The following is a 25,351-nucleotide window of genomic DNA, read 5'->3' on the forward strand; positions in this document are numbered from 1 at the left end:
AGCCTTTCTTATTGCATAATAAACATTAATTGAAAGAAATACAATCAAGAACAATTTCTTAAAATTCATTCGAATGACCCTAACACTAATACTAAAGACATTTCATTTTCCGAAGGTCTAGTTGTTAAAGTGACACTTATAAATTACATTACATCAATCTTTGAAGACGGAGAGCAAAACCAAGATACTAATAACAGAAGTTCAACAACGACAAAGAAATAAGTGCAAATTAGAATGATTAAATTTCATCATATACTCATCAAAGATCTCAACACAGAAAAAAAAAAAAAAAAAAAAAAAAAAAAAAAAAAAAAAGTTAGAGAACTAAAGCTAGTCTATTATGTGCTCAGTGAATCCATCATACACTCCTGCAAACAAGGGTTTACAACATCCAACAGAAGAGTTAAAGATTATCTAGGACTTCTCCAACCAGTTAATATCATCAATTTATATATTCATTACTAATTAATTGGTGTCATCTGTTAATTAGTAAAAAAGACAATGAAAACTTGTACAACATACATTTTGGATATTAAAAGAAAAGGGGCTAATAATAACAATGACAACCCTCATTTGCACAACATCTGGCAAACAACCAAGCAATAATTTAAATTTTTTAGTAGAAAAATAAACAAAAGGATTAGTCAAACTAACAGGAACAAAGAAAATGAACTAAGCCCCTTATCATAGTAGATGACGAAGGAGAAATAGGGAGAGGATGGTGGATACATCACTCGTGGGAGATTCTTCTCACATCATCTTTGTACTTTCTTCAATCCTGCTTTACCTGTTGTTATACCTGACAATGTAACAGGTAGCATATATGATACGGTTGTTTGAACCACAAAATCAATTCTATTTCCAAATCTTTACAGATTTGTCATGACTGGCCGAAGCAACCATTCCTGTAAGTGGTGACTGTGCTAGAGCAGATATCACACACTCGTGAGCTGGAATTGTCATACATTTATTCTCAGCCATGTTCCATAGTTCCAATGACTGCACAGCGTGAATGAATCAAATGAAAACATGCTTTCAATCAATGATATATTACAAAACATGTTCCAACAAGTCCACCAATGTATTTAACAAGTTGTCTCAAATTAAGTATTAGAAAATAGAGGATGCCTTTTTATGGAGCATCCAAATACAAAACCAGATCAAAACTAACTTTAATCCTATGTATTAATTCGATAATGTTGCTTTAGTCCTCTCCGGATTCTAGAGTTACACTCTACCCACCTGTTGCAATCATACTTTCCTTATCTTTTCTGTTTCCACTTTATGTACGATCAGGCCTCTAACCAGAATTTCCTTGTTCGTTCCAGTTTATCGTCAATATCACTGTACAGTTATTTATCCAGTCATGTCCAGTGTTGTTAAACAGCGGCCAAGGCACCACCATGGCGGCAATTTGAGAAGGGAGGTCCGCCATGGCGGTGCCATAAGGTGCAATGGCATGTGTTGACAGCTGTGTGTAAATTTAAATTTAAAATAAGGATCCTAGAAGATTTAGGTAGTTAAAAACCAAATCTGATTTGATTCTATTCTCCTTTAGTCTAAAGATTTAGTTGGTTAATATCAAGATAAGATGATGCAGATCTGAGTTGATTCTCCTCATTTTTCTATCTTTGCATTTATTTTGCAATCACGGTGATTTATATAAATCCCTCGTGTAATTGTCATTAATGTAGAAAAAACTAAAGATCAGTTTCTTCTCCTAAAATTACATGGTATTAGTGTTGATTCAGGGACCTCTGGTTATGGGCTATACAATGTTTGTTAACAAGCAAGGGTATCAATGTCAAAGTGACCATACAATGTTTGTGAGACATTCATTTGGAGATTACTGGAGATGATTTCAATGAAATAAATAAGTTGAAAGCTTCTCTAGCAACTGAGTTTGAGATTAAAGACCTCGGGTCCTTAAAATATTTTTTTGGGATGAAGGTTGCAAGATCAAAGAAAGGAACTGTTGTGTCACAAACAAAGTATATTTTGGATCTTCCCAAAGACACTCGGATGATGGGTTGGCCAACTGAAACTCCTATAGATCCTAACATAAAACTTGGAAGTGAAGACAAAGGAGGTAATTGATACTTTGCAGTAAGTTTAGTGAGTCAATTCGTGCACTCACCACATGAAGAACACCTTGAGGCAATTTACAAGATTTTTAGGTATTTAAAAAATGCTCCACGAAAAAGACTGTTTTTTAAGAAAACTCGGCAGCAAGACATCAAAGTTGTTGGAAAAACTGCCATAATTGTGGACATTTTCTTATCTCCAAAACACATTTTCTTTAGTGATGTGGTCCAGTTTCTATCATATATCCTCTTCTTTCACAAACTTAACAAAGTATAATGCCCTTCAATTTAGTTCTCACAGCTTGATAACCCCAAAAAAAATAAAAAATAGTAAGCACACAAAGCTTGTTGTAAAGAAAACAAGAGAAACTCTTAGGTAGACACAAACCTAACACATCATTATTAGGGACAACCAATAAGAATTTTACAACTAATAAAATAAAATAAAATAAATTATAATGTCAGGTAAAATTCAATTTGATTTTTTTGTTTTTTTTTTCTAATCTTCCTGATTTTTTGCTAAATTGCATTGAAATTGAAATATATAAAGGACTATAAGTCAAATTTAGAAAATGTAATTTAAATTTCAAAATAATATATTTTGGTGGGGTAAAATTGTAGAGTATTTTATTTTAAATAATAAATTTTTAATTCAAACAAAACACGTTGATTTTAAACAAATTTTGGGTTGTTGTTTTCTGTCTATCTAGTGTTCAACATACCTTCATTTAGTGTGTTATTCCCGAATGAAAAAATTATCACCTTTACTAACATCAAATCCTTGTTCTCTAATAACATCAAACTCTCGATGGAAATGATCTACCACTACCACTATTATAACATCTGTAAGTTATGCTAGTAGTGATGCATTACTAGACTTGGTTATTTAAGTATTGTGAAATTTATGATTTACTATTTTGTTTTATTATATTGTTGAAATGTTTAATTGTTATGTTATTTATAGATATTTTGTTAGTATTTTTATATGAAGTGAACTCTTACGAGTTTACGAGTTGAGTCTACGAGTCAATTCTATGGAACTCTCATAGAATAAAGCCTCAATCCACTTTTTTGAACCTGCTGCTGTACATACATATTTTTTTAATCCGTTTCTGCATCTCATGCACTTCATAAAATCAAATTTCTACGAAATTTTTTTGACTTACCTTCAACATTAATAGAAAACATTAATATTATATATTAACAAAATAATTTTAAAGAAAGTTTTATTTCAATTTATTGTTATTATTATTAATTTATTTAAATTAGGTGTTTAATTGTTTCTATGATTTAAATTATGTATTCTTTTATAATTTTGTTTGAGTACTTGATTAAACTTTTTCTTATTATAAAAAAGAAAATATTACTAATATATTTTATAAAATATTTTTTGCATATTTTTATATTGGTAAAAATTTATCATAAAGAAAAAAAATTTGTAGGTTTCACTTTGTTATTTAAGAAATTTCGCTCATAATATGTATCTTTAATTTAGCAGAAAATCTGGAAGAAGATTAGAAAAAAAACAGAAAAAAATTAAATTTAATTTTACTTGACATTCTGATTTTTGATTTATTTTATTTTATCAGTTGTGAAATTCATATTGATTGTACCTAAGAATGATGTGTTAGTTTATGTCTACCTAAGAGTTTCTTCAGAAAACAAACATATATATATATATATATATATATATATATATATATATATATATATATATATATATATATATATATTTATATATATATATATTTTAAAGCAAATGAAACAATAAAAAGAGCGAAAAGGTATAAGTATAACATACAAGTACAACATAGCTTGATATGCACAAATATACCTGGTATCCTCCAATAACCAAAAGAGTGGAGTAGCTAGGGTGAAAAACACAAGAATGAAACATGTTTCCACTAGAATTAAGTTCATGAATGCACTCCCCAGAGGCAAGTGACCACACTTTGACAGATTCTTGACTCACAGATGCTAAGTAATCTCCATTTGTATCCCAACAGACACAGTGTACCTCGGCAGAGTGTCCCTAGAAATACATCAAATTATAATTATAACAAGATATTATAATGAAAAAAATAGGGAACAAAAATTATTATTTTCTTTTGATTTCTTTAGTTGGGTGCCCTTGTTTGCACCTGTAACGTGTGCATCTGCCTGTCAGTCTCAACATCAAAGAGAGACACAACACTGCCACTTGCTGCGGCCAGAAGGTGACCAAGCCTTGGCTGAAACCTCACCTGTGTAGATCCTCCCTGCTTGATTAATTTAATACGGTTCAGAATAGAGAATAAGCCTAATTTCATAATATCTTGGTAAATAAAGTAAATTTTGTAAGTGACCTTAAAAACACGAGTGGAAGAATATTGACTAATACTCCAGAAGCGAATCTCATTGTTATTGTCACAAGAACAGAAAAGTTCAGTTTTCTTTGGGTGGAAATCAAGGGACACCACATGTGAAGTATGACCACTATATGTATGTAAAGGGAAGGTTGGCTGCAAAAGTAATAGTCAAAGGTAAGTCGCAATATATTTAATAAACCATGGGGCAAAAATTAAAATTTCCAAAGGACATCCCAACATACAACAACAACAATAATCAAACCAGATCCTACTAAGTGCTTAATTCTTATTTTGGACCAGGAGTTCAAACTTCAATCTTTTGGAAAAGTGGCAACCACATGACTAAGCCATCAATCTAAAGGCCAAAGAGCTCCAACTTCCAAAATATAACTTTCCAAAAATACCAGGGCTTCTCTATTACCAAATTTCCAAGTTTACTAATCATTGGTCAAGAAACAAAGGTTTTTGTGACAGCTGTTGTTGGAAGGTCCCACATCGCCTACCTCAATTTTTGACATGCAACTTATATATTTGTTGAACAACTTAACTTAATACTAATTGATTTTAAGATGAAATCTAATATGATATTAGAGCCTATAACCCATCTTGGTAATTCGCCTAGTTGCTTGTTCTAGCAGGCATTATGCATTTTGGCTTGCACACATATAGTTATGTACAGTATAATTAGAATCAACCAACAAGCTAATCACTAACCAATTTTAGTAGTCACCATAATTACAATCAACTACCTATTTATAAATGTGCAAAATATTCTAATAGTTTAACTACGGATAAATAGGATCAAGGTCCATAATTTTGGACACAAGAACTAATGAATTACATTTTGCTATGAATCTGTTGGAGGTAGGCCAACATAGACAAATAATTACAATCAAGACGAATGCAATCTTTTTTATTTGTTGACTAAGCAACCTGAAAATAAACAACCCTTTCCATGACATAAAATGATATCATGTGTTAGTAACTGTTGAGAAAGAGACTGAGAATAGAGAACATATGTTGAAAACTGTCTCAATTACACTATGGACTTAATTATTAAAAGGCTAAAATATATTTTCAATCCCTAATAAATACCCAAATTTTGTGTTTGCTCCTTGATAAATTTTTTCTTTTCATTGAGTCCCTAATAAACAACAATTCTGTTTTTGGTCCTTGACACTTTTTTTTAGTCCTTGATAAATTAGTGAATTTAGCGTTTGCTCCCTGATAATTCTTTTTTCATTTGTTATTAGTCATTTTCAAAGGCACTAATAACAAATGAAAACAATTTATGAAGGAGCAAACATAAAATTTGCTAATTTATCAAGGACTAAAAAAAAGTATCAAGGACCAAAAACAAAATGTTTTGTTTTATCAGAAAGCAAAAATGAAGAAAATTTTTTTTAGGAAGCAAACACAATTCGGATATTTATTAGGGATCACAAATATATTTTAGCCCTAATAAAATTACATAATGAATGCAATATATAGATATCAGATAATTATCACAAGCGAGGGGATCTACTTATTCCAAGAATATTATTAAACTTCCACTTTTAAGAACATTTTATGGAAACTGAATTGGATAAACCAAATTATTGGGTTGAGTTTTAAGTGGATCAAGTGTAACAAACTTCAAATAAAAGTTAAAAACTTGTCGATGCTTTATCAATTAACTTCATTTGAAGGGATACTTTACCATCTAAACATAAAATATAAGTAAATGTTGGTTATAAGATTAGATACCTATGAATGTTTAATTTATCTAAAACTTGGTATGTGTGATCAAGATAATATCAAAATATTCACATTCTATCTTTAAAAAAAACTATTAATCAAAGTAAATATTCAAGACTTACACTTATTTTGTGGAGTAAGTGGGTTCTTTCATTTTTCCAAATTACTATATTACTAAATTTTCACAATGCAGAATGCACTGAACCTAGACATAATATAGTTTCTAAAAGTAACAAAGATTATAATCCCCATAGAGAGGGGCATTACTTAATAGAAAGCAGATGTTAGTCTCATACCAAGGACAGACAAGGAAAGGTCTGCACTAACAATCAAAAGAGAATAACAAGTGAAAAGGAATTTACATCTGCAGCATCCCACAGCCGCACAGTTGTATCAAATGAAGATGTTGCCAGCTGAGTTGAATTTGGTCTGAAGCGAACATCAGTAATAATAAGACTGTGTTCCTCCGGAGTGCTTTCTGTTTGCAATGTCTCCATATTCCACAGAACAACCTAATAACAAGCAATAGAATGAGCATCCATATCTTTAACACAAATAAGGGTCAGTTCACAATGGAGGGAAGGATGTATCACACACTCAACGTTATGTGTAAAATTCTATAAAGGTTTTAAATATGTTTTTAGTTTATTATGGTAAACGTGGGTCTTAGTCCTTAAAAACAATTTTGTAGGTTTTGATCCTCATAAATTTAATTATTTTAAACGGTTGCTATCATTATTTAATGGTGATGTGGCATGTATCTAGACATGCCACATCAGTAACCATTCTGAGATCATGTGAAGTGACATGTCTAGCGACAAACAAACCATTCTAAGATTAAAATTTGCTATATTTGCAAGGACAAACAAACTTATTAAACTTCCTATAAATATTTTCATCCTAATCAATAAAAACAATTTACAAAGGCCATTATTTTTGGTATAGAACAGTTTTAGTAAAAAGGAAATTATCAGATATTGATGGAATTAGTTAGCATGAACATTCTGTCAATGTGGTCAAATGGCCAGATTCTTTATCTAAATAAATTATTAATCCAGCCAACAATATGATCCGTTCACCAAATCAATTGGGTATATATTATTTCTCTTTATTTTTCTTTATCAAAATCTTTCTCATTGTGGATTTAAACCTGGAGAACCCCCGGAATAAGAAGACCACAAATGCATAAAGCTATCTTCTCTCATTGAATATAGGATCTTATTAAGAGGCACCCATTTTAATTATATAGAAACCTGTGCATAAAAAACAAAACAAAACTTAAAATTGTTTTTTCAAGGTTTTCTTGAGACAGACTTATTTATTCAACTCAGAAGGAGTAATAGTCAGCTAATAGATGCTCAATGTTCAGTATTAAAACAACCATTACTCAATGTTCAATATGATAAAAATGGCCATATAACTAAATGGTTGAGAATTCGATCATTACCCACCCTATTCTTCTAAATAAATGTCTAATTACAGCATAAGGAAGAATGTATTGCATTAGAGGATGCTTATGCTTTCAGAATTGATTCTTGACATTCAGTATATGGGACCAAACAAAGGAAAGACACATGGATACTTAGGCTTTTCATCTTTTGCTTACAACTTAATCGAAGGGTGTTATTCAGTCTTAACTGATTAATGCCTGCTCTTGTCCCAACAGTTATATGATGATGAGAAGAGTAAAGATTGTGTTTTTTACATATGGAAAGGGACACCATGCCTACTATAATGTCATGGTATGTCCCTTATATAAGATTTCACGTGAGGTACGAGCTAATCAGTTTAAGCAAACAAGCCATGTATCAAGGCAAAACATGAAGAAAGAAAATAATAAAAATGACAAGGATGAATGAATGCCTAATAGGAGCAAGCAGTTATCACATATTCACATCAATATGGAATCACTGACTTCAGCTTATTTGTGTGTTTTGAAATGCATCTAATTATTTAAAATACATAATTAATTTTGTTAACTTTTAATAAGGGAAAGAAGGAAGATATTTAATTTACATTTCACAAGCAGATATATAATTGGTTCTATTTATAACTAGTTTCTATCTTCTTTAAAGCTGTCAAGTTAAAGAACGAAATCCATTCTACCTTCTTGTCATGTCCAGCACTAGCTAATAATTTCCCATCTGAAGAGAAATGACAGCAAACAACTTTGCTGTTGCTTTTGCGTATAGAACCAACTTCACTGAAGGAAAAGCCTGAAATGGAAGCAATATAACCAGCAACCTGGTAAATGGAATGATAAAAATTTAAAGATCCATAAGAACATTAGATTACCTTTTGAAGCATCCGTAGCATGCTCAGAAGGGTTCCGTTTCAATGTGCCAAACAAGTCCCTTCCATCACCATCATCCTGTGAGAGAAATGATTCCACATTATCCTCTAAGGAGCCAACATCTCCAAAATGTTCCATGTCATCCTGCAACTAAAAGGATATAAATTATCAACATTCAAGAACTAATTATCATCTGTAACTTAAGAAGATTCAGTAGATGATATAGGGCAGTAAAAAAAAAAATCTAATGATACAATGCAGAAGTTTTTAAGTCTTGTATTCATTGGCAAATCAAGAATATCACACATTTACCAAAAAAATAGTAATATATTTATTATAATTCATGTCCTGAGGCTGAGAATGAATGATAGCAACTGCAGCATACACAATAAATATCTGCTTCAAAATCCACCATATGGGAATCATAGGAGACTTGGGAGTTAGTAAATAACATAACTATAATATAATTCAAGTATCTTTACCATCAACTATGAAGCATTCTCAATCTGTTCTAACATACTAAGAAATATTCTGAGTAACAAACATTAGCCAAAATTGGAACAATACCTGTAGTCTCATAAGGGCACTTTAATAATTAGTATAAAAATCAGTACTATATTGTTTTTTCACAACAAATGATTTATTTGGAAGCAAAGTATGCAAGTAGATTACATGTTTCTCACGTAATACAAATTATAAAATTATCAATTTGATTTACCAGCTGATTTGTCGAAGATGCAAGACCGCCCACTCCATCAGTACCATACATGATCAAACCTTTGGATATACCAGCAACATTCTGCAAGTTACCCGCCATAGCAACTCCATCACCAGGAGTATGAGTTGATGGAGTTGATGGCTGAGAATTAGAAGGGCCAAGTGTATTTCCGGTACCAGTACTGTTGGCCGGTCCTGAAGATGTAGGCCCCTTCCTTTTCCGGTTATTCTAAAACATAGTTGGCAAATGATCATTACATGCAAGAGAAGCATTTAAAGAAAAACTGCCAGCCTACATAACTTTGGCAAAAGGAAAAAGTAAAAGTATCTAAAATTGATATCATCTTAATTAAACATAAAAGCAATACCTGCACCAATTGTTGTGGATGCAAAGGATCCTGTTGTTGATGGGAGGTGGATTGTTGGATCTGTGGCATGTTGATCTGCATAAAAAAATACAAAATAATCATATTAACAAAGAAGAAATGAATTGTTATAAAGCCAAAATGGATCTTATATCAAACTTTTATCAACAAAATTTTCTGTAAGGTGGAGTAACAAGCTAAAATATTGTGATCGTAACAAGGTTGAATCTCATCGCAATTGCGGGCGCCTTACACGTCACGGAATCTCATTGGGTCGCGGCTGTTGTGTCGTCGGTTTCCGACAAGGTTGAATCTGGACTTTGAAGAGAAATTGCGCCATGGCTGTTGCATCGTCGATTTCCGACAAGGTTGAATCTGGACTCTGGAGAGAAATTGCACCACGGCTATTGCGTTTAGGGTTCATTGATTCATCATTCCCAAAGAATGGAAACCATGTCAGTGATAAGTGTCATATTTTAGTTATTTTTGGAATTAGAATGATAACACTTATCTTTTGATTATAATTGTTTTCTCATAAACTTTCCTTTATTCTAGTTGTTTTATATATTGTACATTTATAAATGTTTTTGTTTAAATATGGAAGATTCATCCATGCATTTCTTATGTTTTGATGGTTATTTGTTGGAACCAGAAATAGAGCCAAGATGAAGAGTGTTGAGGGTCATTATGAAGAGATTCAGGGTGAACTCACCTGGGCTAGCCATCACTCGCCTGAGCTAGTGACATTCCTTCAACAAGAAGTTATCAACTCGCCTGGGCGAGTGACATAACATCAGCATGAAGGAAGCAACTCACCTGGGCGAGTTGCTCTGGCACCTTCTGGATCAAAAAGATAAAAACCATGCAGCAGAGGAAAAAAGGAAGCAGAAAAACCAGAGAGAATAGCGCAAACAAGGAGAGAGAAGAGAGAAAAAGTGGAGCTGGAGCTGCAAAGATCGACATGAAAGTGATCGTGGATCACATCCTTCATCATTTCTTCTGTTGATCTTGTGTTCCATACCAAGAGCAGCTAGTTTCTCCGCAGGATTGGATGTAATCTTCGTACCCTAAGGTATCTATTTTGATATTTTATATATATGAATTTTTTCTACTCATTATTGGTGATTTCATTCTGCTCGCAATGCTTGATTTTATTTGATCACTAGTTTCATGAAATCGAATTTTATGTTTGACAAGAAAGTACTATTAGAATTTGAACTGAATGAATTCACTCTTTACGTTACGTTGTTAGGAATAGAGCATAACGTTTTGATTGCGAATAACACAAGATTATGATTGTAATGCTGGAATAGTTATTTCATATGCGAGGAATCAATATTCGATAAATATTCTTAGGATTCTCGAATGCGAAGGATCGATTCGGGGTGATCTAACGTGTGCATCATAGATGTTAGAAAATGATCATATGTATTAATCTTATTTAGATACTGAAGATATGAACAATGAAATCCAATCCTACACTTCTCTTAAATTAATTAAATCCATTTTATTTGTTTTCGTAGTTTCACGTATTTACGGCGTTTATGTTATTTCCACTATTTACCGTTATTCCGTTAAATCCATGAAATTTCGATTAAATCTATTGTACATAACTATTGAACTGTTTACTTTTATCCGGAGAAACTGAGTAACTCAAGATCCTGTGGAGATGATCTCTTTTATAAAATTTGTAACCTGCGACGACATTGGTATGCTTGCCAAAAGTTTAACAGTCAAGAGAGAACTGCGAATTTAGGTCGCGTCTTCAAAGTTGTTTGGGGCTTTGTTAAAACTCACATGCAATAGTCACGTGGGTTTTTAAAATTTGACTCTATTGGTTTATAAAACATTAGAGTCAAATTTTATGTTTTTACTCTATTCTTTTTACTTTTTACTTATGGACTTGGGTTTTCTTCTAATAGGCCCAACAGTAGCATTTTACTCTATTCTTTTTACTTCATGCAACTTTTCAGTTTTTCAGACCATTCTAGAACCTCTTAGCATTTCTACTTCTACTTCATGCAACTTTTCAGTTTCTAGGATCATTTTATAGTCACCATGTAAACCCTTTCCTCTGATTCTTAGTCACAATGTAAACCCTTCAACCCTTCTCTCCTCTGATTCTTAGTCTCCACTCACCACGTAAACCCTTCCCTACCAAAACTTTCCAGCCTTCTTCGTCCAGTGCCTTTGTTTTTTTACAGGTAACAACTTTTTTTCTTTCTTTTGTTTAATACTCCCCCTTCTCCGTCCATGTTTTCTTGATGCTTTTAGCTTTTTTGATTATATGCCTTATTGGGACTTGTTTAGCTAATTAGCTTTTAGCTTATTTTGATTATGTGCTTCACTAGGACTTGTTTAGCTAATTAGCTTTTAGCTGTTTTTAGCCTTTTTTTATTATATTGGGGAAGGGGCAGAGGAGCTTGAACATATTTTGTCTTGAACAATTTAACTTTTGAGATAATATTATGTTAATGTTTGTCCAGCTTATTTTTATTTGCATATAGCATCCTTTTTTTTATACATATTTAATTGTTATATATATATTCTATTTCAACCGCTATGTGACTTCTGCTATTTGGCTGCGACGCTATCCGCTATATTCTATAGCGGATTTTCAGCTTTTCGCGTTTTTCCGCGATCTGCTATTGACAACACTGGGCTAGAGCATATCAAAAAGACAGAAACTAGGATCAGTTCTACATTCTCCACCAAACACCTTGTACTTTAATGCACGTGCTTAAACATCATTTAACATAAAGAGTGACAAGTATCATTCTTTAGGGGAGAGTAGAAAAGACAATCTCATGAAGAAGTAATATAATCTAATCAATTGGGTGGATAGTTGATTAGATGCATATGAAGACATAACCTACAGATCATCCATAAACACAGCAAGACCTTTTAATGCTCAAGACAACATAAGCATAAAGTACACTCGTTGATTTAAATCATGTAAATTGTTCTAGCTTTATCACATTCGTGTAACATGAAGTCATGAATATAAAATAAATGTTACCTTAGATGAAGTAGATTGCATTGGAGAGCCTATTGATCCATCATTTGCAATTGATTGACCGTCTTTAGCATTCAAACTTCCCCTAGCTAATCCCCTTAACCGTTGTGGATCCATATCTCCATAAACTGGTGAATTGCCAATATTTCCTTGTGCCTGAACCTGTGCGAGGAGCTGTTGTTGTTGTTGCTGTGGCAAAAGCTGAAACTGATTTGCACTCTGAAGGAGAGGCTTCTGAACTGGTGCTCCAAAACCAGGACGAATTTGATCAATGCCCTAAATCATATTACAATTCATTTAAAGTGGATCAGATATACAGCTAGATATCTAAATAAAAAGTGAATTCAAGGCTCGTAGCTGAACTTACAGTTAAAGGCCATCCTTTCAATGTGAGACTACCAACTCCCGGATTCAATCCTGAAAAGGGAGAAGAAAGAGAATATTGAAACCAAGCAATATGATTGCCAAAGAAAATGCATATTAATTATGTGAAGCCCACAAAACTTAATATAAGAAAATGATCTTGAAGATGTAAAACAAGCCAATGCATTAACCCCAAATTGTGAAAAGCATAATAAACTAAACTACCATACAAGATTATCAAACTTAAAATGTCTAGGTAAATTGGTGGAGCTTCCGTAGATTCAACTCAAACTCGTAAGATTACGAGTTCACCAAATATTAAAAAAACCTACTAATGACATATATGAATAACATAATACTCTTAACACAACAATTATTCAGCATTTCAAATTTCATAATAGATCAAAGTAGCAAATCACAATAATATAGTGTGATAGTATATTAGTACTAAATAATATCAAAAATACACAAAAGGCCAAATCATACATAAATTTATAAAAACATTACTTCCTTTAGTGAAAACATTTCAAAAAAGAGTTAATTTCTTCAATTCATTTGAGCCCTAGTAATATGTGACATTTACGTTGGCTTCAAAACAGCATGAACAACATAAAACACTGTTACTGTAAGGTCATTGGGGGCCAAAAATTAAATTTGATATCAAACTCATTAACTCACTTCCTGACTCGAGAGTTAATGCGAGTTTACAGCAGTTTAACGAGTTCACCCACGTTTAACCAAAAAAGAGGCTGACAACTAGTTAACTCATTTTTTCTACCTACTACCTAGACTCGCAAACTTGTAAGAGTCTTTGGGTTAACTCGAGCATTTGAAGCAATAGTACAGTTGGTGACAGGATCTTTATTTTAGGAGATTTATTTATTCCAGATTTCCAGCATTGAAGATTATTCTGTTTTGTAGTGCTAGGAAAATACAGGCCTGTTTGATCACTCATGTTGGACAGCAATGTGCCATCCCAATTTTTGGAAGTTGTGTTTTCTACCAACCACCCAGGTTTTCACTTCAATCCCTCCTACAGTGTTTGAATGTTCAACCTTTATACATATCACCAGCCTCACTGCAGCAAATTGGATCCCAAATACATAAAAGGCACCTTTCTAGGGTATTCACCACACCAAAAAGAATGCTATTCACCTTCAACCAGGAAATTCTATCACACAATGGATGTGATATTCTTTGAAAACCAGCCCTATTATCCCAAAGTTTCAATTCAGGGGAAGAAAAACAATAGCACAAGAAGAATCCCAACTTTTGGAAATTGGAGAGATGGAGACAATCAAGATTAACTCAGCACCTACCACTGAACCAGCAGCACCACCTACCAATAATCCAGTAGCACCTACTGCTCTAGCTGAAATCCAAATGGCTGAACCAAGTGAACCAGATTTAGATTCTCCTAGTGCACAAGAGAATCCTAATGCACAATAAAAAAAAAACTTCACGTTTACTCAAGGAGACAAAAAACTCAGGAGGAGTTAGAATTTGACACAACTCCAAAGCAAAGTTATAGAGCTTCTTGAAACACACCCAGGTTGGTCCTTCTAATCAAAACTGATTGATCTTGATATGTCCGTTGCCTTGAGGAAGGGGGTGAGATCTTGCACTCAGCACCCTATTGGAAAATGCGTCTTATGAAAAACTATCACAATTCAGAGGGCTACAAAACTTGTGTTACCTCTCTTAACTGCATCCAAATACCTAGAAATATTCAAGAGGCACCAGTAACCAAACTTAACTCAGTACAGTCATGCTCCTATCTTTGGCTGAAAATCTGAATTGGCCGCTTTACCAACTAGACATTAAGACCTCCTTTCTCAATGGTGAATTAGAGGAGGAAGTCTAGATGAAAATTTCACTAGGGCTTGAATCATCCGAAACTTTAGGCAAGGTGTGAAAGCTTCGTAAGTCCTTACATGTCTCAAGCAATCTCCCTGAGCTTTGTTTGATAGATTGACTAGAGTTATCAAAAAAAGATGGGTTCATACAATGTCAAATGGACCACCCTATGTTTGTCAAACACTCTTCAGATGGGAAGTTGACCTTGTTTATAATTTAGGGGCTGATTGGGAAACAAATGGGAGGTGGCATAAGAGGCCAAGAATAGAGAAGGTAGAGGCAAAAGCAGGGGATCAAATCCCAATTTAACCACAGAGCAGTACAACTTCTTAGAATACCATATTTCTGACCCCAAGATTAAGCAAAAATGCTAATTCTTAATTTTTTGTTGGGCTTGTTGTTTTTCTTTGTTCCAATACCAATAATAATAATAATAAACCATCTCAAAAGACTCTTAGCAAGAGAGTTTGAGTTTAAAATCCTAGGACCGCTCATGTACTTTCTAGGAATGGAAGTAGCTTGGAAAAAAGATGGGATCCTTGTATCTCAAGCGAAGTATATGTTAGACCTATTGCAAGAAATTAAGATGTTTGGATGTAAAGCAGCTAACACTCCAACGAAATCAGTCAAGAAAGGTGGCGCAAAAGAGGAGTCCTCCAACTAACAAAGTGAGGTACCATAGACTAATCAGAAAATTAATTAACCTAATTCATACTAGACCTGCCATTATGTTTGCTGTGGGCATGGCAACTCGTTACATGACAGACGCCAGTGAATTTCATATGAAGGCTATCAATAGAATCCTACAGTAACTAAAAGGAACTCCAGGTAGTGGAATTTATTTCAAAAAGAATTCGAACAGAGGCATTGAAGTATTCACAGATGCAGATTGGGCACTAGACGAAAGCCAACTACCAGTTATTATTCATTTGTGTGGGGGAAATATGGTCAAATGGAGAAGTAAGAAACAATCTGTGGTAGCAAGTAGTGCTGAAGCCGAATTTAGGTCAAAGACACATGAGATTTGCGAAGGAACTTAGCTACAAAGGATGCCTGAAGAACTCAATATTTCTACAAACTACACTATGAGAGTTCTTTTGTGATAATAAAGCTTCCATAAGAATCGCCAAGAACCCAGTTCATAGTGACATAACTAAACATATGGAAATTGACCAACATTTCATAAAAAAAGGAGATTGACCATGGAGTCATCAGTTTTGATCATGTACCCTCATGCATCCAAACTGCATACATTTTGACCAAAGCACTTCCAAGGCCCACTAATGAAAACATCAGATCCAATCTGGGTATGATAGACATTTATCACCCAGCTTGAGGGGGAGTGTCAGTAACAGGATTTTTATTTAAGGAGATTTATTCCAGATTTCCAGATTTTGGGAGATTTATTCCAAATTTCCAGCATTAAACAGAATCATCTATGTACCAAATAAAAAAACAGAATCATATGATATCTGCTTAATACAGCTAGGAGAATATCCTTTTTAGGATCTCATATATATTCTTTCTTTTTTAAGTTCGCCGCCAATTAAAGGAGAATATCTCCCCTGATTGTTAGACCTAAATTAGTTTACAACTATTTACCTAAATCCCTATTAATACGCTTGCCTTGTAATCAATCATTCCTACTTCCTAGTGAAATACAATTATTTTCAAGAGGTACCATGTTTTGCCTGTTTTACATGATATAAAATGGTGGAAATTCAAATTTATTTTAAATTCATCTCATCTTTAAATTGTTTTTTCTCCTGTACTGATTTTACACCTGCATTTACAATTCCAGGCTTAGACTGCATTCCTCCCTGCCCATAAATTGATGAAGGATCCATAGGCAAGGATCTCTGCATGGTACCCATGTTGACTTCAGGTTTGATATCCTGCTGAAGAAAAAAATAGAAATCAGCATCATAATCTATATGGAGAAGAAATGAAGGAAAGAAGGAAGTGAATGCAGATGAAGACTGAGCAGTAGCACGTACAGGTGTTTGCTGAGTTCGAGTCTGGATTTGCTGCAAAGCTGCCGTCACACTTCCTGAATTTCCTTGAACCATCTGACTGTTTGGGAAAAAGGCACAAAATTTATAAACATGAACAAGATTACAATTTTTCAAGTTAAATTAAATAAAAGTTACCAATGATATTACCCAGGATGATTTGTTGATTTCAAAAGAGCCATTCTAGCATCTAAAAGTGGTTGGGATGTCTCTGTATCCATGGGGTTAGAGTGCTTCATCCGCTCCTCATACATTTTTGCGGCCAAAGCACTGGCAGTAGATTGCCCAAGCACTCCTTCTGTAGTGATAGCATTTACAGGACCTCCAAGGGGAGGATGATTAGAATCCCTCCTTTGCATTTGAGCTTGACGCATTAATTGCAACTGCTGCATTTGCAGTTGCTGTTGTTCTTTCGCTTTAATCTGTTGTGCCTGTAAGTCATCAAAAATGGGAACACAATTACTCTAACTGTTCTAAATATTATCAATAAGCTATATCAATTAGGACCTAGAAAGTTTAAGCTATAAGGTGAAGGCTCATGGATGATTTTCTATCTGGTACCAAAACCAAAGGAAGAAAAGGGAGGTACCTCTAAATATGCTGCAGCAGTCTCAGAATGTTTCTCATTTGTCCTCGCAATGAAAATATCCCAGAAAACAGACCACCACTCAAAAAGAAAACCTCCAGGAGCATCAATTGCTGCAATTGCAGAGTGTTAACTATAATCAGTTGCAAGTATAACTACCTCAAAAATCTCCCACCCAGTAGATGTACACGAACATGGCACAAAACCGTTAGAATTGGGGTATTCCAAAAACAACTAAATAAGGAAAAGGAAAAAGCAATTAAGAGCATTAAACTGCCACATCAATTATCTCTCACCTACTGGATCAGGAGAAACCTTCCCTTCTGTCATGAATGCTTTAGCAGTGTTGTGCAACTTTTTCTTCACCAAATAATCATAAATATAAACATCAAGCCTGGCAGCAAAACCGAAGAAATCACGATATAAATAGTAAGAACTCAAAAAAATAGTAAAAACTCATAAAACAACAATAACCATTAAATGCAATCGGTTACACGGATCAATCAATTCCATTGGCTCCATCAAACATAAACTACTTCACTCACATCTTATCTGCTTCCCAATTACTCTGCGCCATGATTTCCCGGTCAGAAGCAAAATTAACTGCCAAATTTCACAATACATCAAACAAACAAATTAAACAGAGCCTCGAAACAACAAGCAAAGAAAAAATTAACCGAATCACAAAAACTGAAAACTAACAGAATGCACGTGAATCGCGAAGAAACCGACCTCAAAACGCCGCAAATAGATGGATCAAACTCGCACATTACCAATCCGAGGCTGCATGCACCGACGATCACCGCCGACGAGGAATCAAGCTCAATTTCGGAAACTGCGAACCGTGAACAGTCGCCGTGTCCGATTCAAGGAAAACGGAGCCACTCATGGAAATCACGTGAATTCAGCCACCTCTGCCACTGAATTGAAGAAGAGAGAAAGATCGAAAGCAAAAAGAGAAGAAGAAAGGGAATTAGGGTTCGTGACGCAGTGACAGTGAGGACTAGTTGAGTTTTTTGAAGTACTACTATTATGAACTGGTTCCAACAAGCATTTCAACTGTGTTGAGAGTTATGGTGATAGATGAAAGAGTTTGAATAATGAATGGAGCTCCTAAGCTAAGACTCGGTAATAAAAACCGAAGCTGAGATGGAGGTTCGGGCGTACCGAGCCTCCGCACTGGAGTATTGATTAATATACAGCTTAGAAAATCTAGATCGAGCGACTTTTGGATACCGCGTATCGACCGTTGATAACATAAGTGGACACGTGCCGGCTACGTAAGTTTTGATTCATCTGATAAGACTGTCTATTTTAACAAAGAAAAAAAAAAGCATAATTAATAACAGAAAAAACGGGAGGGATGTAAAATTTATCCATGATCTTATCATTTGGAATTTAAACAATGTTTTAAACTGTTTTGTAGTAAGAGAATTTCGGGAAATGGTTACAAATTGAATTGAATTGAAGGAGAAAATTTGTTCGAATTAATTGCATTATTTTTAGTTCATTATTTAGTTTCAAAAATATCTAATCGGTTTAATTTCAAATTTAAATTTAATTTAATTTGTCTCTAATTGGTGTACACATGTACTTGGACTAAATTACCCTTTAAAATTGTCTGAATCTTATATGAGGATTATGGATATTACACAATTAAAATATATTAAAATAGTCCAATAAAAGGGGAAAACCAAAATAATTTCTATATGGCATATTTTCTTTGTGTTTTTTCTCCCACTCTCACACATCCAAGTTAGTTACCCTTATTTCTATAATTTCTTTTTTTCCTTAAACATTTGTTTGAGATTATTATGAAATACGATAAATCACACTAGAATGGGATTGAATAGTGTATTAGTCAAAATATAAATAAAATACAATAAATGCCAAAGTATTTTAAATCAGTTTACTAAAACTCTCGTTTAGTGACTAAGGTAAGTTCTCAAGTACAGGTGGATTGTCGTCCAATGAGATATAAAACTTATTATTAGTGAAAATCTTGTGTACAAAATGTATCAATAATGAAATTTAAAATACTTTGGCAAGCCATAAAAGAACAGTAATAATACTTCATTTTATACTGGTTCACTCAATTTGAGTTATGTATGGTTCTCCTTTACAAACTGGTAAAGGGTTCCATTAATCAAACTTGATTACAACAAGTATTTTTTTCTGTCACTTTTGACTTACAAGTATTCCCAAGGTCATTACTGGTACAACCCTTAAACTCCCCTACATTTAAGAACACTCAAGTACTATTTTATCACTAAGTCAACCATGGCTTTCACAAATAGAAGTTTGATTTAAAATCAAAGATTCTTTCACAATACTCAAAGAGTGAATTTACAATGAAGTTATAATCTCTCACAAATGCTTTATATATTACAAAAAATAAACTCTTTTAAGCTTAGTGTATTTCTTTACAAATGTTTTTCTTTTCTCTCATTTATTGATTCACGACTCTTATTTTTTTGTACGTGTTCATCGTCATTCTTCAAATCTTGATGTTATATTTATAGAGAAACTTGTAATTGTGGAGAGTATCTTTAGGATTGAATAATAAACCATTGTGTAGCTTGATCTTGTTTCCTGGGATAAGCAGATATTGCTTGTCTTTGTCTGATAAGATCTGAAGTTTCCAGTGTTGAAATTTTAGGGAATCCTTATGAAATACCAATAACCACCAGGAACACATTATGCTAGATTATCAAGAAGAGTTTTAGGAATACTTGGATCCATAATGATTGATCAAACAAACGCAGTGGAATCTGAATCCGTAGGTGATTTTTGATCTATGTACTCTTCTTAGGACTTGTTACGGAATGGATAATCGACTAACAACGTAACCGGTGGCTTCATCGTTCTTCCTCAATCGGAATCTCTTTATTCCTTATTAGGACCTTCGTACCTCTTCAGATGGGGGGGGGGGGAGAAAAACTATATGCGTCGGCTTGGTATATTGGGGACCATAGCCTTCTAATAGCGTATTAACCTAATAGGGTTCTCATTATCCCCTAATGGGTCAATATCGACTTCTGCTCATTTAAGTCCATATCATTTGATTTAATTGTCTAACGGGCTCGCTTAATTTGATCACATAAAATAAAACCCACTAATGATAAATAACTAATATAATTGTCTTATAATATCATCCCACATTAATTATTGGAATAGAAAATTCCAACAATCTCCCACTTGGGCTACATATTGTAACAATTATATCAAAAATCTTTAAGCGCACATTTGTATGTTATTTACCTTTAGACTTCCACCTTAACAACCTGGTTCTTCTCATATATCAATAAATAGAATCATTGCGGCTTTCGTCATTACAACAAATGTAACTAAACCCCAATGACCACCACATCAGTACACTTAATGACATAAGTCAATATGGATAAGCAGCATGAAAATTACATGCAATGTGATCTTAGTCATGCCTATTCCAATTGGTCCAAACTTTATTCTTTATAGAGATCTATCCAAACACACCATAAATATTACAAACAAAACAAGCTAATAATGAAATGATAAAATTCAACTTTATCCAAACAATAAAATATTTGTAAACCATAAGATATAAAACATAAGTAAGACTCCTACTAAACTAAGGTACTAAGGAATTACACCCATATGAGTAGTGTGCTCATGAAAAACTATAAGTGTCATACCTTTAGTAAGTGGATCAGCTAGCATGGAATGAGTCCCTATATGTTTTATGCAAATCTGTATTTTATAAATTCTTTATTTAACAACCAAATACTTTATGTCAACAAACTTTTACTTGGTTGAATCCTTAATAATACCACTAATATATTGACCCAATAAACACCCAATGGCTACTTAATGTTGGCGGCAACAGGCAAGTCAATTACAATAATTTAGCAATCATAAATTCTAGTATGATGTCTCATAGCAAAATATTAACTTCACAAACAGTTAAATGTGGATTCTTATGTGGAGTGATTGCTATTAAGACATTCCAAAAAAATCAAAGTTAGAATACCTAATGATTTCTAAACTTCTAGACTTTCGATATGAAAACATGTAGTTTCTTGTTCTCTTCAATTAACGCATAATGTGCTTTACTACTTTAGTGTTGCACACCAAGATTACTCATATATCACCTTAGGACTCCCTTTTCAAACTCTAAATTTTCCACATGCAGATTTGGGATTCAAATAATATGAGTAATTTAGACCATACTAGTAACAACAACAACAACAACAACAATTAAAGAAGAGAAAATAAACATACAATGCAAAAATAATCTTTATGCTAAATTTCAAGACCCAAATAAGATACCTAGCGCACCATTAATCCTCAATCTTTGGATTGAAAAAGACTAATTGCAAGTGGTACTCTCAATGCATTGATCAAACATTGATGATAAGTCCTGTCAAACAAAGGTTGTCTTTGGACACTTCATTGCTTACATGGAAAACTTATATGATGATTACTCTGGTCAAATAATGATTGCCTTTGAACATTTCATTATTTACATGGAAAATCACATTATTTATAATTACCACATGTTTACCATCGCAAGCATGTAATTATTCTGCCAAATTGTGTCTTCCTTTGGGCTGAGCACAATTCGCATGAATAATTCCATGCAACATCCATGTAAACTCAATCAAATCAACTTACGCAATAGAGGTTACATTGACAACATGTTGTTTCAATCAATTTAACCAAAAAATACAAGACAACTTAGGCACGGGTTGTTGCCGAACCAGTATAAATCTCTTGTGTTTGTCGTCTTCTTCCCTACTCTTTTAATTTCCGATGTGCACTTTAATTATTGTTTTTATTTTTGGTAATATTAAGAAGGATAGATTTTTAATTAGTAAATGTTAGTTAATAATTAATTCAACCCCCCTCTTCTTAATTATTCTGAGGCCACTTGATCCAACAGAACTATCATTCATAACTCAATATGGTTGTTAGACTTATAAAATGAAATATAAGATTGATCCACAAATTTATTCCTTTTAAATAGAATCATATAAGCTAACATAAATTGATAATTCAAATAAACATGCATATTTTAGTTAGTGTTTGGATAGACAGGACACATACTTTATGCTTCCCGTAGAAGAGGTATTGATTCATGGACAAGTCTTACATGGTGTTCCTTCCCGTCGCCAAAACTATTGACTTATGTCATACCCTAATTTCGTCCGAGGACTATCATTCGTTGATCTTTTGATCGTTGTTAGTCGACTTACGATGTTGAACTCTAGTTACAGTGCAAAGCAAGGAACCATTCAATGTTTCGATCAGGAAGACAAAAGATACCCAGAAAAGGAGTGCAAAAAGGTCTTTTCCTTGTTTTTCATAGGCCCCAACTCGCCTAGGCCAGCATTTGGCTCGCCTGGGCCACCAAAAATATTCAAGGCTAAGGGACTAGCTCGCCTGGGCGAGCTCACTGCTTTAGGGTTAAGTTTCAGCTCACCCGGTCGAGCTGCAACCGCCCCAAGGTGGCCTTTTGCCTATAAATAAGCATTCTAGGGGTGTTTTAGAGGAAAAAAGGCTCAGAGGTGGAGAGAATTGAGAGAAGAGAGAAAGAAGAAGAAGAAAGAAGAGGAAACGAAGCCAAGGCGCTACCGAATCACCACCGTGATCATTCCCTGCGTCGTTTTCTTGTTCCGTGTTCTTCGTGCAACAGTTGGTTGGTTTTGCTTTTCTTTTCTTCAAGGTTTGAATGTGATCTATGTACCCATAGGGGTTTCCCCTTGTTATTATGTGCACATTCATCTCCTCCATCTATCATCGGTGATCTCATTTTTTTTGTAAAGTTTAAACTCAACCGATCACTAGTGCCGTAAAATTGTCTTTAAAAAGATTGAAAGTTAATAAACAAAACCAAGATAAAACCAACTTATAACTAAACTTCATTTCATCAAATATCACTTGAGATTGTTTCAAAGGTCCAACGCCTTAACGATTCTCCCCGATTGTCAAAATTCAAAGCATTATTTCAAGGTCCAACGCCTTAAACGACTCTTTGTTCACAATTAAAATAAATCTTTCAAAAACATAAAAACAATTTAACACACAAACATTCAGACTTAAAGAACTACGTAGGTCTGAATTCCTCATCGCACCTGAGGATACGTAGGAACAAGGGCAACACCTTTGTCGACCCCAAAAAATAAAAAATATATAAAAAGGGAAATAAATAATATTGAAGTCACATTTTTGCACATTCGATTAAAGGCTATCGTCCCTTGTGACGGGCGCGTGGGGTGCTAATACCTTCCCTATGCGTAAATAACTCCCGAACCATTCTTTTCAAAATTTTGCAGACCTCTTTTCAGTTTTCTAACATTTTCCCTCGAATAAACATTGGTGGCGACTCTTACGCATTTTCTTTTTAGAAGACACACTTTTTTTTTCGCCTTGCCCTCCTGTCGAAGGGTAGGTTGCGACAGATGGCGACTCCACTAGCAACCCCCAAATCGGCCACAAAATCCACCTGATGCACATCCAAGACCAAACACCACCCCCAATACCAATCAAAACACCAACCAGGGAAGGAACTTTCCAGAAAAGAAGCCTGTAGAATTCACCCCAATTCCAATGCCATATGCTGACTTACTCCTTTATCTGCTTGATAATGCGATGGCAGTCATAAGCCCAACAAAGATTTCTCAACCTATGTTTCCTAGAGGATACAACCCCAATGTGACATGTGCTTATCATGGGGGAGTTCTAGGGCATTCCATTGAGCATTGTATGATCCTGAAACATAAGGTGCAAAGTCTGATTGATGCAGGCTGGCTGAGATTCGAGGAGGAGAATCACTCGCAAATTCTAATGTCGTCAAGCAATACTATGTACTATGCATGGGGCAATTTGAAGGTTGTTGTTAGATGTTCCCAAGGACTCATTAGGGTTTTCAGGTTTATGTCATTACTGTAAACAATAGTCACAATGCTAATAATATGGATAAATTTGATGTCCTTGCCTCTCATTCTCTCACAATTACATCTTTGCATATTTATTTAACATTCTCTAAAATGTGAATGTACATCGTTGGTTTGTTTGCTCAAGTGACCTACGCTCCTGAGTTGATCTCCAAGTCTGTTCAATCAGAAATTGCTCGTTCTACACGTTTGGTGGGGGTGTCGTAAGCGACAAGTATAGTTCAAAAGAAAAAACATTTGATTGATTGTGTTTCAAATCAAAATAAGAAGTACAGACATTCATGTGACCTCACTTTATCATTCTTAAAAGTTTCCTTTTTGAGATAAAATGAGTTGTGAAGAACGAGAGTCATTTGACTTAATCTATTAATGGAAAATTCTTTAAATATTTCTTGTTCTTGAAAATTCTTTTTCGAGAACTTGCACAGTTTCTTTCATTTCTTCTTGCTACAAGGTCATGAAAAACTACAACAACATATACCTCAGAGCCCTACACTGGGGCAATGAGAGGCACCATGCATGAGCCTCAAGCAAACCCGGGGGTTGTCATACCCTAATTTCGTCAGGGACAATTTGTTTGTCAATGTGCGGACTTTTGCTAGCCAAATTGAAATGCTAATTGCTGCACAATCCGTAAAGTTTCGTGATGTTTCGGAAGGAGATGTAAAAAAAAATGGGGGGGGTGAACTGATCAATTTCGAGGGTGCCCTTAGGAAACTTCATCAGTAAGCAACCAACTCGCCTGGGCGAGCTGGGCGGCAAACTTCTCCCCTATTTTGGCTATAAAAGGGGCGTGGGAGGCTGAGGGAAGGGGTTCAACACCCTGGGCAAGCATACTTCGCTTAAAATTAGTGAAAAGAAGGAGAAAGAAGAGGAAAATCAAGGTCGAGGCGCTTCCGTAATGTTTCCGTGATCAATTCCGTGAACGTTCTTCACTGTTCTTTGTTCGTTCTTAATCGTTCTTCGTTCGTTCTTCATCGTTCGTCGATCTTCAACCAGTTAGTTTTTTTATTTTGAAGCTTTGAATTCATTCTATGC

At 34.2% G+C, this 25,351-nt stretch overlaps 1 protein-coding gene across 4 annotated transcripts; it reads right to left on the reverse strand.

The window, feature by feature from the left end:
• Positions 1-421: 421 nt before the first annotated feature.
• Positions 422-18,472, reverse strand: LOC114370581 (transcriptional corepressor LEUNIG_HOMOLOG-like). Of its 4 annotated transcripts, none has more exons than XM_028327979.1 (18): positions 18,111-18,472; positions 17,924-17,981; positions 17,675-17,772; positions 17,382-17,491; positions 16,943-17,223; positions 16,778-16,853; positions 16,564-16,675; positions 12,928-12,977; positions 12,564-12,836; positions 9,548-9,622; positions 9,181-9,408; positions 8,465-8,606; positions 8,276-8,385; positions 6,532-6,681; positions 4,430-4,585; positions 4,226-4,342; positions 3,919-4,116; positions 422-999 (listed from the first exon to the last, which is right to left on the reverse strand). In XM_028327979.1, exons 2-18 carry the CDS (start codon positions 17,953-17,955, stop codon positions 856-858), a joined length of 2,352 nt encoding a protein of 783 aa, XP_028183780.1. In that variant the 5' UTR covers positions 17,956-17,981; positions 18,111-18,472; the 3' UTR covers positions 422-855. The 4 variants fall into 4 exon arrangements, with proteins under 4 accessions (XP_028183780.1, XP_028183778.1, XP_028183779.1 ...); XM_028327977.1 differs by having other exon boundaries at positions 8,465-8,612; XM_028327978.1 differs by having other exon boundaries at positions 16,564-16,678.
• Positions 18,473-25,351: the final 6,879 nt, after the last annotated feature.

Source organism: Glycine soja, chromosome 10 (assembly GCF_004193775.1).
Source record: "Glycine soja cultivar W05 chromosome 10, ASM419377v2, whole genome shotgun sequence".
Classification (NCBI taxonomy): Eukaryota; Viridiplantae; Streptophyta; class Magnoliopsida; order Fabales; family Fabaceae; genus Glycine; species Glycine soja.